Genomic DNA, 19,930 nt, shown 5'->3' on the forward strand with positions numbered 1-19,930 from the left:
TTCCCATTAAGGAAACATCGTAAGTATCCATTATGCCTTATATCTGTTTTTTGATACTTCCATGAAAGGAGCTGATAAGGATGATTTATCTGCTGCTTTCCATTCAATGAAGACTGTTCTTATTTATGCTGCTCATGAAGGCATAAAGCAGCTATTAACCTAGAGAATGGGCAAACAAAAACATGGATAATGTACCTCTGTTTCACAAACGCTCACCCTTCCCTGAAAAATACCCAGAAATACAATAACTTCTCATTTAAAGGTGAAAAAAGGTTACGGAATGCCAAGCACTGATGTTGATCAGTTCAAATAAAAGCCTAATTAATGCCTTCCATGATTAACATATGTGACTAAACTTGTATGATCTTGATTAAGATGGGAGTATACTCTTGAAAAGGAAATAAGTATCGGTGGAATTAGCATTAATAATTCTGGTAATGCCACATAAACAAAATAATGCTCTTATAAATATTGACTGCTATAGTAAAACATGTGTATTTAAGATTGATTTTTACACAAGAGGACAATTCTCCAAACAAAGACTTAAGCTTAGAATTCTACTTTCCTACAGCTCACTCTACCCCTGAAACACAAGAATTTTGCTGTGCATTAAAAAACCCCAATGACAGTCTACAAAGTCCAGACTTCACCCAGATAATAAAACTGTGTGTCACGAAAAGGGCAACAGATAAGAATACCTAGTCATGTGTTCATGTTTGCTCCACTGCTGTAGAGACCTAGTAGCAAGCCATTATAGGTCAATGAAAATTCAGCACTGGATCTGAAGAAAGATTCACAAACCAAACACCCGTACACCTTGGTCACTTCCCATGTCATCCAGAATATCCTGACTGCTGCAAGCTCTGCAGTTGTTTCCATGTCATTCCTGGAGTTTATCCATTGCCTTTGGCAGAAGATATAAATGCTCCCAGGTTGGTGTAGGACACTCTTCCCCAAGCCTTTCAGAAATTATGGACTGTAGTTTCCATTATCCCCAATAATGACCATGGTCACCATTGGCCATGCTCATTGGGGCTGATGGGAGTTGGGAGTTCAACAACATCTGGAGGCACCAGTCTGGGGGAAGCTGGTGTAGGAGCAGCCATGAAGGCTATAGTAATCATGCTATTGTGGAGAGGTAGCTGTCTGCTATAGCAGAAGCAGAGCCTTTTGGCAAATATATTATGGATTAATTTTACACATTTACAATGATTCCTATAAAGTGAGAACAAAGAGTGCCTAGATCTCAACAGCTGACCTCAGGCTCCATTGCTTGGCTATCTCACAAAGAAACCATACACACCCTATTTAGCTACAGCTTACTTCCAGGCAAACATATTTATGATAAGGATACAAATTACTGGTAATTTTGCCAAGTGCCACACAAAACTTGACTAAACAAGGTTATCAATGAAGTTATCAGGATGAGAATGTTTCCTGCGCACACATGGCTTCTCAGACACAAGCTCTATTGAGGTCAATTAGATTTATTTCCAAGTAAGCCTATATATGATTACACTTGAAGGCTGCAATTCTATACACAATTAACTGAGAGTAATCCTGCACTCCAAAACCCAGGTGCAATCCTACCCCCACTCCTACTGGGAGTGGTTAGGATGTGGTGAATCTTAAGTAAATTATTTATCTAGGAGTTATCTACTCCAACTGAGGAAAGGCCTGCTTACTGCCGGTGCAAGTTAAGACAGCCCAAGTTACACTAAGAAAAAGGGGTGTGTCAAGAGTAGGGAATGGGTGGAGTAAGGGAGAAACAGATACACTGCATATTTACCAGCTCCATCCACAGGTAGCTTACACCACCAAAACTGCAGATGTTAGTATAGTTACAGGTAGCTAGTCGTGTTGGTCTGCCATAGTCGAAACAAAGTAGTGTGCATGCACACGAACGCTAATATCAATAACAAACTTAGTTGGTCTCTAAGGTGCTACTGGAAGGATGTTACAGTAGTATACTCTCACCCCAAAAGGAATGAATACAAGGGCAGACAGTGAAGGTTCACACTGCTTCCTGACCCCACCCAGACCAGAGAGTTAGGATGCAGCCATGGGTGTAGCCAGGATTTTGGGGGAGGGGCAGACCTTTCTGTTAGGGGGGCAGAACCTCAGATAGTTATGCATTTTTTATTGATTTATTGATTTAGCTGCCCCTCTCTGCCCCCCTCCTGGCTACACCCATGGATGCAGCTTAACTTTTACAGGAAATACACTGGTATATCTGCCTAGTAAGAATTGCTCTGCAAGTCCCATTAAATACAATGGAATTTAATTCTGAGCAGCTTAATTTGCACAGGAAATATACTGGTATATCTGCCTAGTAAGAATTTCTCTGCAAGTCCAATGAAATACAATGGAATTTAATTCTGAGCAAATATTCATAGGATTCCGTTATGGTTAAGAAGCATCCTCGTGCACCAACACAAAAATTCCAATTGCCTGTTTCCACAGATGCATGCACACAAACGAATTAAACAATTTTAAAACACAGTACCAATGCCTGCAAACCATTCAAACATGAACTCCCCACAGTTTTATAATTTTAAACAAAGCTGACTTTGTTTTCCTTAATTGGGGTCATGGCATAAAATATAATATGCCTTTGTTTTCTGAATCATGTTGGGGTAGTTAGGGTCAACTTTTTTGTTCACCACAGCAAAAACTGAAAGAAAGTTTACTAAAAGACTATCTTCCTAGGACTATTTGTTTATAAAGTGGGAGCTCTAGGCCTGAAGCCATACAGGTCGCTTCTCCACAATGTTAGTAACTGAATCAATTTAAAACCACAAGACAACACAGAGTATCAGAAATGCACTCAACAAGTTATGGGTTATTATGAGTTCTATTTAACTTGAAAGCTTGCCACATGTTCATTCAACACAATAAAAGTCACCTGACCTGTCTGTGTACCTCAGGCAATGGCCAACTACACATAGCAGAGTTTCTAGGTGTAGAAAAGTACAAGCATTAAAAAGAAGATGACACCTCCTTTCCCCATTAAACCAGTAAGTGTCCTTTGGAGGGGGCGGGGAATTAAGTTTTCTGCTGAATATCTTTCTCTTTTGGGTACCACCTCGTGGTTCTAACAAAGACACCCACCCACCCAAAAAAGAAGGATGGGTGGGAGAGAGAGGGGGAAAAATGAAGATGAATCATTTCCTTGAGTATCTGCAGGCACAAAATAAGGAGGATAGAGTCCAACCATACCAAGCAGGAAACTGGTGCTTTTTAATTTCCTCCCAGTAGTTAGAATCACGAGAAAACAAAGACGGACTTCACAGGACACTACCGGAAAAGCAGTTATAATCCCCCAAAATAAGAGCACCAGATCATGCACTTCTCTCAGGGTACAGACCTCAAGACGAGTATTTCGGAATGGAAAGCTCTCCGAAGGGACTCCGTTGTTGCGTGAAGGGGGGGGGGGCGCCAAAAAGGCTTGGGAGAAACCGGGGGGGGGGGTTCAAGTAGAGCTATAGAAACTTCCCAGTAAGTGCTCTTCTCCCACTCCAACTAAGGGGGGAAGGGACATGACACAAAAGACAACGGGACAGCGGGGTGGGGTGGGAGCTGTGAACAAGGACAGCCCGACTTCCAGCCTAGAGGAAGTTTCCCAGAAGACGACCCCCAACCAAGCCTTTAAATGGAAGCAGAGAATGAGTGGAGGCGAGAGGGGGCAAAGGGAGTTTCCTTGCATTGTCTGTATGCCGCCGCGTCTGGCTGAGTAGCCCCGATGTGTCTGCTGGCCGTGTGTGTTTCCCCCCTTGTCTTTCCTGCACCTTGACCGGTCGCAGCTGGCTTCGCCGGATGAAGAGAAACTTCTCCGCGACTTTCCTCCGCTCATCCCGTCGAGAAACTCACCGGCTGAACTCATGGTGCCTCCTTCCCACGCGCCTCTCTGCCGCTGCTGCCTGCCTGCCCCTTAACCCGGCGTCCTTTTCTTAAGACATAGCAGCTCCTCTGGAGTCTGCCGAGAGGAAAACAGGCCTCTGCTCAGTCTCGGCGGCTGCCGAAAAATGCGGCTCGTTCCCCCGGCTCCCGCGGAACATCCCCGTCGAGGAGAAGCGAGAGCGACTCGCACCGAAACGAGCCCCGACAGCGACCGTATAGGCTTCTCCCACAGCTACAACACGAAAGCCCCCTAGAGGCCGAGAGCCGCCAGCGCAGAACAAAAAAAAATCTCTGTTCCAAGATAAGCTTCCAATCAGCGGAGCGCTACCTGGCCTGCTTTTCTCAACCCCGCCCCCTCTGTCCTTCGCGGTGGCTGCTGGGAGTCGTAGTTTTCTTACGCCGGCGGTTGGGCCATACGGGGAGATTATATACCGCCCGGGCTCGGCGGACTCGGTTTCCCGTCGTGCCTGGAGGGCAGAAGCACGGATGGCGGAGAAGGATGACACCGGAGTTCGACGACGAAGTGGTGTTTGAGGTAGCGAAAGCGCGGCCTATCTGGGGGTGTTTCTGAGGGGGCCGCAGGCGGAGGAGCCGGCGCCGCGGGTCCTTCACAGCCTCAGGCGGCGGGACGGGGTGCGGCGGCCCCGTGCGTGGACGTTGGGGTGGGTGGGGGGACCTCGCGGGGCCTTCTGCGGGGAGCGGGGCTGCCACAGAGGGGCCAGGAGGTTCTGAGGTGGTGCTGGTCTTTGAAACCGCCCCCCTGAGAGGGAGGGAGGGTCGCCGTTAAGCCCCAGTCGCAGCACTTGGAGGGCAGCAGCTCAGACAAAAGGGGCTGGCCATCTCGCCACAATCCCATCCGTGCCTGCCAGCCTGGAGCCAGTTCCAGTAGAGTTTAATAATAATAATAATAATAATAATAATAATAATAATAATAATAATAATAATTTATTATTTATACCCCGCCCATCTGGCTGGCTTTCACCAGCCACTCAATGGCACTTGCTCCCAGGTGAGGGTGCATAAGATCGAAACCTGCTTTTGTGGGAGTCTGCCCCCCAAACCGTGGTTCTCTTTGCCATTTCTGCTCAATAGCCTTTTTATCCAAGGAGCACCCATCAGTCAGAGTTGTCGAGGCAGATGGAGGGGGCACCACAACAGGGTGCTGGTTGCCCCCATAGATTCCCCCTGTTCAAATAGCCTGGTTAGTTTTGGCAACAGCCCCCCCCCCCATTGAGAAAATGCTGCTTCTCAATGACAAGCTGTCAGATGACAGCTATCCTAGATGCACATGCTGACCTGGCTTTTATTACACAGACCTGGCTGGATGAAGCTGGGAGTGGGGTTAATCTGTCTCAGCTTTGCCCCACTGGGTTTCTCTGTACAGCCAATGTTAGTAACTCAGATATATAACATAATGGCCAACTGGCACCTTAAATCTGTGTACAGCAGCAGGCAAGATCTAGGGGAGGGGTCTGTCCTGATTGCATCTCCTTGACCACATGTCCTCTCCAGCAGCCCACTGGGTTCAATTGTGCATATCCGAAGATAGGTGGCTGGGGCAGAATAGGGATTCTGCTGATGTACCACCCACCCTGATGTTCAACAGTCTCTCTTCCTGAACTAGCAGGGAAGGTCTTAGAGTTGGCATTCATGCTGAGGCTTCACTGTCAGAAGTGGATCAGGATTTCATGTCTGCCATGCCAACCTTGAGTCTGTCCCAAGTAACTTCTGACTCCTATCCATGCTGCAGGACACACTCTGGATTTGGTTTTTTGCATTGAATTGGATGGTAGTGGTCTTAGAGTGGAGGAACTTCCTTTAGTTCTCTTGTCATGGTCATATAACCACCTTGTGGGGCTTAACCTTGCTGGATCTCAAAGCCTCTGCAGCAATGGGGGACCAATTAATATGGCACGCCAAAGAGCACCAGTAATATTTGAGATTATAATTCAGGGTGGTGGCCCCCTCTACCAGTCAAAGGAATAGAGGGTCCTTTTAATAAAGGCAAGAACTATCAGTGAGGGAAAGGGCATAGCAGAGTGAATTCTGACCACTGACCCTCCATTTGTTAACACAAACTCCTAGTAGAGATGTACTCTTTCTGATTAAAGACAACGTGTTAGTATTAAAGAGTAAGGGCTTTTTCGGAAGAAAAAAACACCCCACCCAAAGGTCATAGATCTCACTTTCTGTAAAGCATCTTTGTTTCCCCCACCACTGCCAACTTATTTATAGATTTACAGTCCTTCTAGTAGGATCTAATTCCCCTTTTTGTGGCAGACCTGGCACTATGCAAATGCTGTTGTCTATTTCAATAATATTGGTTAGATTAGTAAACTGTAATAATAATAAAAAAATGAATCCAGCCTCTTGAAATGTATAACAGAAAGCACTTTCGTACACTTTCATTAGCATCATAGGCATATAGTGTAGCATGTGTTATTCGTGTATGTGGTTTCTTCCATTAGAAATCCTTGTGGTTTAATTGTAATGGATAAATAGTATTTACCTCTTGAAGCTGCACTGAACAAGAAGTTTCTGGAGTATGCTTTGAAATGGACATCTCCCTTATAAGGAGAGACCACTAAAAGTGTGTGTGTGTGTGTGTGTGTAATTTTGTGCTATTTGGGTTTTTCTGTTATATTTTAGTTGGCCCAATAAAGGTATTGCCTAATATGAACTTTGGAAACTGTTTACTTAGAAACATACATGGTGAGCTTGGGGATCAGCCAAACTCCCAGTCACCCAATGGTCTTGAGGTTTTCCTCTTCCTTGCTAGCTAGCTACAAAAACTATTCACTATTTTGTCTTTAACTGTGTTCCGACCTATCAAACTGCTTCCTTGACCCCCTTCCCAAACAAATAGCAGATGTCCAGGAGCTAGTAGTCCCTGCAAAATCCTGAACCGAAGTTCTTTTACATGTTCAAAGAGACTGCTAACAGTCCTATTAAGCTCATTATAATAAGCCATGTTAATTTCTTCTCTTTCAGTTGGTTCATTTTTTGCAGTCATAATTAAATTAAAGTGTTTACTAAGTGTAATCATTTTCAGAAGTGATATTAGACGAGGTTAATGGAAGGGGAGAAACTTCAGTTGGAAAACCAGTTAGTTACCGTATTTTTCGCACGATTGGACGCACCGGACCATAGGACGCGCCTAGTTTTTTTGGGGGGAAATAAAGGAAAAATTTTTTCCCTTTATTTCCCCCCCAAAAGCAGGTCAGGGAAACCGAACCAGGTCGAGGAACAGCGGGATAGTGGCGCTGCGCCTCCCTGCTGTCCCCCGAGCTTGTGGGGCTGGCTGATGTCTGCCTAGCGCGCGGGGCGCTCTGCTTCAGGGCGCCCCACCCGCCGGGCGGCAGGCTGCTATCCGCAGCTTGGGGAGCCTTGCGGGGAACTACTGCAGGGCTCCCTACGCTGCGGATGTATGCCTGGCGTGAGGGGCGCTCTGCTTTAGGGCGCCCCACCCGCCGGGCGGCAGGCTGCTATCCGCAGCTTGGGGAGCCTTGCGGGGAACTCCTGCAAGGCTCTCCACGCAGCGGATGTGTTCCCGAAGCGCCAGGCGCTCTGCTTTCAGGGCGCCCGACGCTCCGGGAAGCAGGCTGCTATCCGCAGCGTGGGGAGCCCTGTGAGGAACTGCTGCAGGGCTCTGCACGCTGCAGATGTCTGCCCGGCGCGAGGGGCGCTCTGCTTCAGGGCGCCCCACCCGCCGGGCGGCAGGCTGCTATCCGCAGCTTGGGGAGCCTTGCGGGGAACTACTGCAGGGCTCCCTACGCTGCGGATGTATGCCTGGCGTGAGGGGCGCTCTGCTTTAGGGCGCCCCACCCGCCGGGCGGCAGGCTGCTATCCGCAGCTTGGGGAGCCTTGCGGGGAACTCCTGCAAGGCTCTCCACGCAGCGGATGTGTTCCCGAAGCGCCAGGCGCTCTGCTTTCAGGGCGCCCGACGCTCCGGGAAGCAGGCTGCTATCCGCAGCGTGGGGAGCCCTGTGAGGAACTGCTGCAGGGCTCTGCACGCTGCAGATGTCTGCCCGGCGCGAGGGGCGCTCTGCTTCAGGGCGCCCCACCCGCCGGGCGGCAGGCTGCTATCCGCAGCGTGGGGAGCCTTGCGGGGAGCTCCTGCAAGGGTCCCCACGCTGCGGGTGTGTTCCCGAAGCGCCGGGAGCTCTGCTTTCAGGGCGCCCGACGCTCCGGGGAGCAGGCTGCTATCCGCAGCCTAGACACGGCTAGCGGAGCGCTAATCCCGAAGCTTGGGGCGTGTGGAGCTCAGCGCGCCCCAAGCTTCTGGGCGCCAGCAAGGTCTCCGCTAGCCGTCGCGGGGCTCTCCCAGGGCTAGCGGAGACCTTGCCGGCACCCAGAAGCTTGGGGCGCGCTGAGCTCCGCACGCCCCAAGCTTCTGGATTAGCGCAGTGGTCCGCTAGCCCTGGGAGAGCCGGGCGACGTCGCGGGGCTCTCCCAGGGCTAGCGGAGACCTTGCCGGCACCCAGAAGCTTGGGGCGCGCTGAGCTCCGCACGCCCCAAGCTTCGGGATTAATGCAGCGCTCCGCTAGCGGTGGGAGAGCTGGGTCTCCCACTCCTAGCGGATAGCTTCCTGAAGCCTGGAGAGCGAGAGGGGTCGGTGCGCACCGACCCCTCTCGCTCTCCAGGCTTCAGCGAAAGCCTGCATTCGCTCCATAGGACGCACACACATTTTCCCTTGCTTTTTAGGAGGGAAAAAGTGCGTCCTATGGTGCGAAAAATACGGTAAGTATTTCTATTGTTTTACTTGATGGGGGGGGCAGCTGCCTCCCCTGACCCTCTTGGCTCTGCCCATGTATCCATGCAAGCTAGTTGTTATTCTATGCTGTCGTTTCTCAGTACATGATCCTTTTTTATTGGTAGTGTGTTTGATATATCTAAGTGCAAAAGAATAGTTCATATTCTATCTTTGCTAGAGTATTATTTTATTTATTTATCTGCCCCTCATGTATTATACCTATTCCCTCTATTACTTTGGGATTCATGCATACATTGCACAATTAAGTTGCACGATCTGATGCAGAGAGTTGACTTGCATGCTGTACTAGTGCAGAACAAGCAGTACTAGACTGCTATGTCGCTTTCTAAGTTCAGACATTGGTTGATAGTGGTTTGTGGGAAAGACCTAATGTACTGTACATAACACTGAAGTAAAAAAAAAAGCCTTTAGTGTACTTCAATGAGGTGCATGCCTGTTTTCAAAAGTTTTAAAAACACTCTTTAAATTGAGAGTACCATCCAAAAGTAATATATATATAGCTGATCCATTAATTTGCAAGTCTCGCTGACTTTCATAAGGCTTCCTTCCAGATAAATTGGTGTAGCTTCAGATTTTCTGGAAAGCTACATGTGTATCTATTTAATTTAGAAACAAACTTTGATTAGGTTTAACTGTGGCAGTTTCAAGATGTGTGGTTTGTTGCACTAATAAATCATTGCTACTTGTGGAATTGCTGTTGACGTTCTACCCTAGCTGGGCTTTTTTCTGGATGCTCATTCCTTTCTGTTTCATCTACACCAGTGGGCATAACATAGCTGCCTGTGGTGGAAAAGCAGAAAGTCCAATGAGTGTCAGGTTGGAAAACTGAATCCAAACAATCCTTTAAAAAAAAAAATACATAAAAATCAATTAATTACCATGAAGCACCTATTCATTTAAGCACAGTTGCCCAATGCTAGTTATGCAATGCCAAAAAACAAAAGATTTTAAAAAAATTAAGATTGGAAGTATTAATTGGGGGTGATGGCAGATGCTAAAATAGCAGAGACTAGAAAGGGATTTTTCCTAGATTTTAAAATTAGTTTTATTTTGTAATTTCACCATAAAAATCTTTCATTTCAGCACTATTTCCTAATATTTTAAAAAGATATAGCTGGAGAAGCATTTTAGTTTTAATTAAAAGATCAATTAAAAATTAAATGTTTAGAAAATGGTATCAACTGCAAAGGTTAGTAAATGTGTGTGATGTAATCAGCTCTGATATGTCACTGCCAAAACCATGACTCTTAAATGTACAGAAGTGTAATGCTACACCTGTGGAGATTATTACATTCCACACACACCCCACACTTTATCTTCACCAAAAAGCCAAGAAGCAATATACTCTTCCAACTATCTTAAAAAAGCCAGACTTTCTGTGTAAGAAAAATGGAGAATTGTAAAAAAAACACACCACATAAGTGGATGATAATACAGTATGTGGACCTCTTCACTTTCCTCCCAGTAAAATGTGAATGAACAAGAGGGTGATTCCGCACTAAATTCCTAGTGTAGAAGCAACCCATAGTTACCGGTACCAGGAAGTGGAGAATGAAATTGGCATGTATGAGGAAAGAAAATGCATATGCTTGCAGCATGTTCCTAGTTTCTAGCCCACGGAGATGAGCTGTAATGTCTGAATTGAGCCCTTGGTATAAGATCCTAAATTCTGGCCCCCAAACTATTGATGAGATGCAGGTGCAAACTGCTCTTGCAGTTATTGGAAAAAATAACAAACTGTGAAGTGAATTCAATATCTAATAATTTTCTATTTTAAATGTGACTTATTCCCATATATTCAGTTGACTTCATGTTGTTTCATATTTTTCAAGTTTGAAATACATATCCATTGCAATAGCAAACTGGCAAGTGGAATACAAAAAATGGCAGTCTTAATGACCTGGTGCAATTCTTTTATGAAAGGTTCTCATTAGCTTTAAAGGGTTTCCTTACTGTAACCACATCTTTTTTGTAATTTATTTATGAAGCCTGTGCTGTTACTAGAAGCACTGTTTATGAACACTCAGTTGTACTGCATTTTCCTTCATGTTATTCATTGTATACTTGTTGGAGATATGAAGCATTCAGTATGGAACTGAGACGCTTGAGGCACCAGAATGAAACATGGTTGACAAAACACTTTATATTATCCTTATACTTCTTTTGTGTGAACTTTGATACCTAATAATTTTCCTGTGTGTGTGTTTTGTGGTTGTTGTTCATATTAATGACATAATTTTAAATGCCTTCTCATTTACTTAGTAACTGTAAGCTTCCATTAAGAAAACGCTAATATTCAAGTTACTCTGAAATACTAAAGCTTGATATAAAAGTTAGAGGACAAGGCCTTTCAAATAACTTAGCTGCAACTTTTCCTTATGCTGCTATGACAACTATTTTAGTAAGTTTTAATGAAAGCCTCTTGCTTTCTCCTTAGTTTGATTTTGAAGGAATTGGACAAGTCCACCCTCCTTCATATATTTTCTACTGTCTGTAAGAATTTTTATTCTGGTCTAATGGCATTTAATTTAAGTTTTAGATATTTGATATTTTACTGTGTTTGATGCTTTAATTTGTTGGAAGCTGCCCAGAGTGGCTGGGACAACTCAGTCAGATGGGCAGCGTATAAATTAGTAGTAGTAGTGGTAGTAGTAGTAGTCATCAAAATTGGAATGAACTGGTTAGTCCAGAATTTCTGAGAAGAAGAGAAGAAGAGTTTGGATTTGATATCCTGCTTTATCACTACCCAAAGGATTCTCAAAACGGGTAACATTTTCCTTTCCCTTCCTCCCCCACAACAAACACTCTGTGAGGTGAGTGGGGCTGAGAGACTTCAGAGAAGTGTGACTAGCCCAAGGCCACCCAGCAGCTGCATGTGGAGGAGCAGAGACACGAACCTGGTTCCCCAGATTAGGAGTCTATCACTCTTAACCACTACTACACCACACTGGCTCTCAAAGAAGCTGAGTAGCTTGGCAGTTGTTTTTTTAATACAGGGGAATTTTTGACAGACTTAATTTTTATAATCCTTAATTATTTGACATATTAAGGTGGCTAGCAAATTTCTGAATGACATGCAGTAAGATGAACACTTTTCTATCTTAACTGAATCAATGAAACATTTTTATGATAAACTAATTGTTGTAAAGTTAAAAGTAGCCATTTTTATAGATCCACAGGATGAAAATTGTGTTATACACTCTTCTGCTGCATCAAACCATATGCAACTGAAATAGTATAGGAAAGGGAAAGATTAATGCTATTAAGGTGTGAAACATAATCCTATCAGTGCTCAGAAATCTTTTTAGTAGGCTAAATAGGCTTAACCAAAAAGAAGCATACTGTATACATTTTTTCTATTTATTTTACAAGTTGCGCTTTTCTTTGCAAATACTTGTTCCAGTTTGATGTCAGCCTTCTGAATGTCAGTAACCAAAACTTAAACCAGTGTGTACAATTAGACATGAAAATGCAAATATAAAGGTTAAAGTATAAATATTAGATTGGCTATTCTATTGGAATACTAAAGGAATCATGTCCTGTACTGTTCATCATCAAATGTGGAGTAAAATCAAGAAAGAAATTGGAATCCATCAAATTAAATGGTCTTAAAGTCTTGTCTTTAATTTGATAGCATTGAGTCTGGCTGTGAGGCAGTTTTGGAAGACAGAAGGTTGTCATTTGAAAAATGTGAGAATCTGAAGGGAGCAGGAGCACAACCTTTACATAGGGGGAAATAGCTTTTATATTTATAAATAATGTACCTTTCTAGAATCCCTGTCTTGTACTCATTCAAGATGCAATTTATGAGTAACTGGCTAGATGATAAGCAGGCCAAGATGATTATGAGCCAAGGGACTATGACTAAGACATTTAAATTCAGTAGCTTGGCAAGTCTTTGCAAAGGATTCTATATAATATTGATGTGCATTATTTCTTGTAAGCAGTAGCTTCCTAAAAGCCTTTTAAAATCCATCAACTGATTGTCGGTTCCTCCTATCATACAGTAGCAGAAGAAATTGCAGAGTCTTAGTGAGTTGCTGCTGGCTGCTTCTGATGATGCTAGGAAAATGCGCCCGTGTGAGAGCACAGGTGCAGTTTTTCTGACCGATGCTCCTCATTTTCTGCTCCAGTCATCCTGGAGAGGCAAGTAGAAAGAAATGAGGAGGTGGAGGAAATTCTCTCAGATGCACTGCAAGTGTATTTGAGAAAGAGGTGGAATCATATTTTCCAGGAGACAAGGAATGCACTGCCTGTAAGTCTTTTATTCCTCTAATCACTGTACCTCGGAATAAACTTGGCTGACTTTTGTTTTAAGCATTAGTAGAGTTTGCACTTTAGTAGTTGAGAGGGATAAAATTTGAGAGAGAAAGACGTTCCAAGATGTTGTTGGGAGTGTCATCTGTTGTTTATATTCTGGTTCGTTATGTACTAGATTTGCTGTGGTTTAAAGCAAGAATATTATTGTCTACTAATCTAAAGGAGGTTTTTAAGTTTCACTGTTAATGTGGTTAAGAGTTGATAAAAGGTTAGATCCAGAGGAGATATCATAGGGTGGGAGAGGGAGGAAACCTGAGAGATACTAATGGAGAAAGTCTTAGTCATTTCCTTTATAATGCATCAGCAGAAATTACAGAGGTGTGGCTTTGATTTTAGAAATACTGTAATGAATTGGATGATTATTCAAATTTGTGTCTTAGTTTCAATTTCACTCATTAAAACAGGTAAACAATGGTAGCTATGCATAGTATGACAAGGGAATTGATGAAAGATAAGTGAAATCTTTCTAAATTTTGGTGTTTCTTTCAGAAACTTCTCTGCTATTTGTTGTCTTGATTTTTTTTTTATCTTTGTGGTATCTAGTTCAGTTCAGTAAAAATACATTAGATCTTTTCAGTAAAATTAGCCAAGTAGTTGCTAAGGATCTGGGGCATGCATTATTATTAATTAGATTCTTTACAGCATTCACCCTGATACACTGTGTTTATTAATACTTCACTTACCACTACACTATCCATGTACAGGCAGGTTCAGTGGAAAGATAGGGGCTAGTTTCAGGGTTCTTTGTACATATATGCTAGGTATGTACCTGAAAGCTGTAGAGATAAAAGCTTCAAGTTGCACTTCATATTGAGCAGTTGGCGCTTTCTGAGGGAAACCCCCCTCCTTCCATTCAGGACACAGCCTTGAAAGGAGAAGACTATTTCATTTTGAGGAGACTATAGTAGTGCTTCATGTTACCAGATTGACATTGCTTGAGTTCAAAAGCACTTAGCATCACTGGGTGTGTGGAGGAACTGTGGCTGAGAAGAAACTTCTTAGTCTAGAAGTGGGGAATGTATGTTCCTCCAGATGATGTTGACTCCAGCTCCCTTCAGACTGAATCAGCACAGCCAATGGTAAGTGATAATGGGCTTGTAGATCAACCACATTTAAGGCCGCCAGTTTCCCACTGCTGTATATGACTCTTTCCATTCTTGTAGGGTATGGCTAGAAGAGTTGACCTTTCAGCTGTTGGAGCTTTGAACTATAGCTTCAGCAGGGAGGAGACTGGGTTCAGTTGATTCCTCCTAGCTGTGTCTCCTACTGTTGTACTTATATGTAAAGGAGTCGGGCTCTTTGTTGTTCCCTTAGGCTTAGGACCTTAAGCTACCTGCTTACTACAGTAACCAATAGCAAAGTGAAAGCTTACTAATACTAAGCAGCATTTGCCTGATTTATTTTGGTAGTTGGAAACACAACTATTTGATGGTAATAGAAACATTGTTTTAATTTCTAACTAGAACATTGTAGCCAAATAATTGGCTATTTAGTTCAAATTCTTATGTTAAATTCAGCTCTCATCTTGTTCTCTAAACCTAACAATCCTTTGTCTCCTAGATCTGATTACCAGTGGTGCTCACATCTCCTTTGCTTATCTGTTTCTTACTTCACATAACCTATGAAATCTTCTGTCCTGAAGCCATATGTGTAGTTTTGCTCCCTCCCATTCCTGTTCCACTAAGTTGCCTCCTAAAGCGCTCTATGCCTTCACTACCTACTGTATTTTTCCCTTGGGTTTTTCAGCCTATTGTTTGCTCTCACTTCCTTCACCTCTCCTGATTCTTGGCTAGGTTCCCAGCCTGCTCATCTCTCCTGTTTCTTCTTCCTGCCTAAAAAGCATCCAGCCACTTTAAAGTTTTAATGCTCTATCTTATTGTCTTGTATTTTCCTTGGGCATCTGTTTTTACCAGCTACTGTTGCTAAAGTTTCTGTCCCTCAGGTTATTTCCCCCTTTTTTTCAACAACCTCCTTCTCTGGTGTCAGACTTACCTGATTCTGAGCTGTCCAATTTTCCAGGATTTCTTCCTATTCGCCTTTTTTGTTATGAGACTGCCTCCCATAACTCCTCTTTAGTAGCCCTTGTGTGACACTTTTCTCTTTCCTTGCAGAAACTCGACTACCAGTATTCTGTTGACAACTTCATTCCTTGAGTAGTTTAAACGTTTGTGAACATTCCATGATACCACATTTGCTCAGCTAGAAGTTTAGCAGTAAATCCCCTAACACACTATAATGTAGAATGGACTTTTTATAATTGGTCCAGAACAGGTTAATTAAGTTTTTTCATGTTATGAGGAAGTTTGGTTGGACTTTGGCTGGAGGAAAACAAGAATACTAAAGTGGGAGCAACTGGGCAAAAGTTCATACCCTTTCAAACATCTTTGGGACATCTTTGTTAATTTTGTTATTGATTAGTTTTGTGGTTTTATTGTCTTATTTCAGTATAATTTGTAGTTACCTTGATTGTTTAAACTGTGGTGTTTTTAACATCTGCCCTGAGACTATTCAGTGAAGGGTGGGCTATAAATAAAAATAATGAATGCATGTTGAACTCAGAATACTTCAGATAAACAAATCAATTAATTATACCTTTAATTTTTTATTTTAGAATTCGCCACTTTATCAGTACTTACAGGACGTAGGACATACTGATTTTGAAGTATGCTCACCATTGGTACAAAAGCCGGAAGAATGTACATTCGAAGAGGGGCAAAAAGACATGGATACAGTTGCAATTCAGAACGTAAGTACTCAATTTGGTAATTCAACTGCTACATAATCTATCAAATGAAAATCCCAGCCTCTATTTAAAAATGACTCCCTTCATAGTGTGTATCCTTTGTCTGCATTTCAGTGGTATTGAATACCATGCATTATTGTGCACTGTTTATTATTAATAGTTTATTATTGTGCAGAGGTAGTCCTGCCTTTGCATCTCTTGTGCAAGTTGTCCAGATGTTGTTTTTAAGAGGCAGCCGGAGTCAGGTGATGGTCAAGGTTTTCTCCCCACCACCCCTTACATACATCAGTAAGATTCTACACTCGCTCTCCCCACTTTGTAGTCATGGTATCACTTTATTTTAGTCCTAATTACTGTACTTATTTAATGTTGTCATACAAATAGTTTGAGTTCCCTAAAAGCAGTCCAGATTCATCCACTGTGTTCTTTGTCAGTTCCCCCCCCAACCCACTGCTCTTTTACATCATGCAGCCTAGAGGAGAGGAGGATGATATGGATTATAGTTAATAGCTTAATGTCTGTTGCATATTGAAGATTTAAAAAAAGCAAGATGAACTTACTTTAACCCAGCATGGTAAATCATTATTTTAACCTTTTCCTTTAGTTTGCATTAGATTTCATATAATAAGTGTACCACTCAAATTTCACAGGTTTTTAATTGAATAAATATTCTAAATACCGTTGAATTTGTTCAGTATTACTTTCCCCCTCCAGAAACATGTCTCATTCTGATCTGGCTCAGAATCCAATTATAATAATGAAAGCTGAACACTGACCAGTTTCACTATAGCAGAGGAAGAAGCATCTTTTTTCCTGATTAACTGGGGGATTAAGGAACATGCTAGGACTCATTTGCCAGTGATCAGTCACTTGTACAGTAGTATGTAGAGTATGCATATGGTCATGCATGCTTTTGTTCAGAAGAAAACACAGCAATCTTAACATGGTATATCAAAGCCTGAAATCCACCCTAGACTGCTCAGAAGTGAGGGTTTTAATGAAGATTGAGTCTCTAAAAAAATAATAATAGGTTTCAGAGAATCTTAAGTTTCCTGACTCCCATACAAGGCAACCCTATGTATATCTGCTCAGAAGTAAGTTTGAGTCCAATGGGACTTAATTCTAAGTATGTGTGTGTGGAATTGCACCCTTAGTTAAGAATGCTAAAGTTAAATAAAATATCGGCAGAACTTCTAAAACTAGTAATCTGTAGCTTGCGTGACATTGTAAGGAAAAGGAAAAATGTGTGGGTGGTGGTGGGGGGAAATCAATGGAAAATGGAACCTGAAGTTCAGGTCCTTTTCCCATGTCAGCTGGGGCCTCATTTGTAGGGGCTTGGGGTGCAGGAAGAGAGGAACTGCACTTTGCAGTTCATCCATATCATCTGCTGAGCTCTCACTGTGTCTCATTGCCCCTCCATATTGACACATTGGACAAAGATGGAGCTAGCAGCTGCTGCCCCATCCAGAGCATTCAGGTACCTTCTTAGTGCAAGGTTCTTCCTGTGCAATCTGTGTTCATTTTTCAGGCAGTTTATCCTGTACTTTTGACAATAAACCCCGCTAGGGAAAAGAACACCTGCATGCTGCTGCTCATTTTGTTTCAAAAAAGGCAGTGTAATGAATTGTTTGCTAGCAATGTATGCTAAGCACTATGAACTTGTATAAGGATAGCACTGGTCACATGCTGGAAACTCATCCATTTTTATGTCATCTCTTCATCTTTAGCACCTAGCTGGAACATGCTTGGCCCAGTTATTTCTGCCTGTCTTTGTTCTTCATAATGGCGAGTTCTTTCAATGGCCATTATCCATCTATATGCTAAATGAAATCATGGAGGAGTGGACTTTTCTGCAGACTTCCTTGGCTATGACTCTGCTGGCCAGAGGCCTTTCTACTGTCCCAAAGGGGAAGGAAATGAAAAACCAGTTGGCAAAATTTGATGATCATATTCTGAAAAAACATGGTGTTTTTACTCAGCTATGGTCATGGCATGATAGCCAGTGGCCTCGTTCACATCACAGTAAACCATAATTAAAATTGTTTAAAATAGTTCAATGGGCTTGCGCAGCATGAAATTGCAGGTCCTTTGCTCCTCCCATGCTGCTGCCATGCTATATAGGAAACAAGCCATAGTTTGCCTTGCCATTATGTCCAAAGCCAGGCTGGTGGTTTGTTTCCCCCAAACAGTAAATCATAGCAAACCTCCTAGGCGTAGCTGCAGCAGGACTAAGGGTGAAGCACTTGCATTTTCAACAGCATGCATCGACATGCAGCTCATTCACACTAAGCCAGGGATAGGGAACCTGTGGCCCTCCAGGTGTTGCTGGACTCCCATCAGCCCCAGCCAGCAAACCTAGTGGTCAGAGATGGTGGAAGTGGTCCAGCAAGATCTGGAGGGCTGCATTAATCCATCATTTATTTAAAACTATGGTTTAACCTGTCTTGCAAACCAGGTTAATGAGTCCAACATAATGAGTCCACAATGAGACCAAAAATAAAAGTTCTTAGTGTCTATTTTAGTTCTTTTACTTCTGCTTCTGAGATTTTTCTACCACTCTGCAGTAAATCTGCTGAAGAACACTGATTCATTGTCAGCATTGTACTAACGGCAGAACTATACATTATGTTCCCTATCCCATGTTTCCTACAGTATGCTAATGCAGAAGTCCTTGGTGGGCTGTTCAACTCTTCATCCAGATCTAATTTTACCCTACAAATGCATAATGTCCAGTTTTTCAACTGTTTCCCCACCCCTCCCCAGCTGGGCTCAGAGACTAGAAGTCTTGTTTGTCTCTGCGAAGGTGAGGCGGAGATGACCTGGGGAAGGCATGTGGAGGGAGAATTAGCAGTCAGAAGGTTGTATACTGTTTCTTCTGTCCTCACCTGCAGATGCCTGAACCTTGCAGGCATGTATTTCAGAAACTTGTGTCTTGCTTATATAAAAACCTAGTGCTTGCATAAAGAGAACACCTTTGTAATTGGGGACCTCTGCTGGAATTGAGGAACTTGGATTCTTTATTTTCTGCCCTCATTTGCATGTGATTGTGGAAAATGGCTTGGTTTAAACTTTACTGTTCAATATAACCACTATTATTATTATTACCCTTCATATGTAGATCTCAGGGCAATTCACAGCATAAAAATTCAAGATAAAAACGCAAAATACATAATAAAAACAAGGGGGAAAACCCATCATACCCACAATTATCTTCAGATGATAATTGCAGTTCTGGCACCATTTTTTGGCAGAATTGTAGCTTGTGGTTTTAAATCCGAGAGAAACCTTTGAAATAGAGGAGGGCAACCAAGATGACCAAGGGTCTGGAAACTAAGCCTTACAAAGAGCACTTGAAGGAGCTGAGTATGTTTAGCCTGAGAGGAGATATGATAGCCATAGTCAAATATCTTAAGGGCTGTCACATGGAAGAGGAGGGCATGCTTGTTTTCTCCTGCTCTGGAGGGTAGGACTTGAGGCAATGGCTTCAAGTTACAAGAAAGGAGAGTCCAACTAAACATTTGGAAAAACTTTCTGACAGTAAGAGCTGTTTGGCAGTGGAACAAACTCCCACAAGAGGTAGTGGACTCTCCTTCCTTGGAGGTTTTTAAGTAGAGGTTGGATGACTACTCTGTCCTGGATGCTTTAGCTGAGATTCCTGCATTGCAGGGGTTGGACTAGATGACCCCTGGGTCCCTTCCAACTCTTAAGATTCTATGATTCTATATTTCCTACATTTTTGCAATTCAGAATCATCATTTTAGGCCTTCCTTTTGTAATGGGGTAGAAATGAAATATATATTTAGCTGTGAATTAGAAGCCTAGAAACACTAAAATTAGAAGTGAACAGTAGTTCCTATATTTACCAGGAAACTCAGCAGGCTACTTCCTTTTCATCCTCTAGTATTGCTGATGACTACTCTACATATACTAAAAATAGCTTATTACAAAAAAATCATATTTTGTAATAATCATTTTCATCTCAAGTGTTGCTGATTAAAATGATTCCATGTTGAGTAATGAACAGTGTGATAATGAAAGCAAAAATCCTCTTTAATGAAAATACACTTAGCCAAAAAACAAAGTGAATATTCCAATTTTTTCTTCCCAAAGTAACTAACCATACATACAAATACTTATATAATAGAACCTTAATAGGCAATTCCATTAGGCAACTGTTGAAAACTTTTGTATCA

General features: G+C 42.8%; 2 protein-coding genes across 5 annotated transcripts in view; one reads left to right on the forward strand and one right to left on the reverse strand.

Annotated features, from left to right (window-relative positions):
* FGD6 (FYVE, RhoGEF and PH domain containing 6) overlaps positions 1 to 4,129 on the reverse strand; it is a 58,737-nt gene extending 54,608 nt beyond the window's left edge. Inside the window, exon 1 of the mRNA XM_081926620.1 lies at positions 3,871 to 4,129. Within this exon, the coding sequence (XP_081782746.1) occupies positions 3,871 to 3,883 (13 nt within the window). The 5' untranslated portion in view covers positions 3,884 to 4,129. The remainder of the gene's footprint in view (positions 1 to 3,870) is intronic.
* A 145-nt stretch (positions 4,130 to 4,274) lies between these two features.
* Positions 4,275 to 19,930, forward strand: part of VEZT (vezatin, adherens junctions transmembrane protein) — a 33,127-nt gene continuing 17,471 nt past the window's right edge. For 3 of the 4 annotated variants that reach the window (XR_014172123.1, XM_081926626.1, XM_081926627.1), the window contains exons 1-2: positions 4,275 to 4,435; positions 15,606 to 15,740. Coding sequence is in view for 3 of the 4 variants with exons in the window: in XM_081926626.1 (XP_081782752.1) it covers positions 4,400 to 4,435; positions 15,606 to 15,740 (171 nt within the window). In the remaining variant the exon portion in view is untranslated. Of the gene's footprint in view, positions 4,436 to 12,397; positions 12,930 to 15,605; positions 15,741 to 19,930 lie in introns of those variants that run through there. The other variant, XM_081926628.1, reaches the window with a different exon arrangement.

The sequence above is a fragment of the Podarcis melisellensis genome (genome assembly GCF_964234715.1).
Source record: "Podarcis melisellensis genome assembly, chromosome: 10".
NCBI lineage: Eukaryota > Metazoa > Chordata > Lepidosauria > Squamata > Lacertidae > Podarcis > Podarcis melisellensis.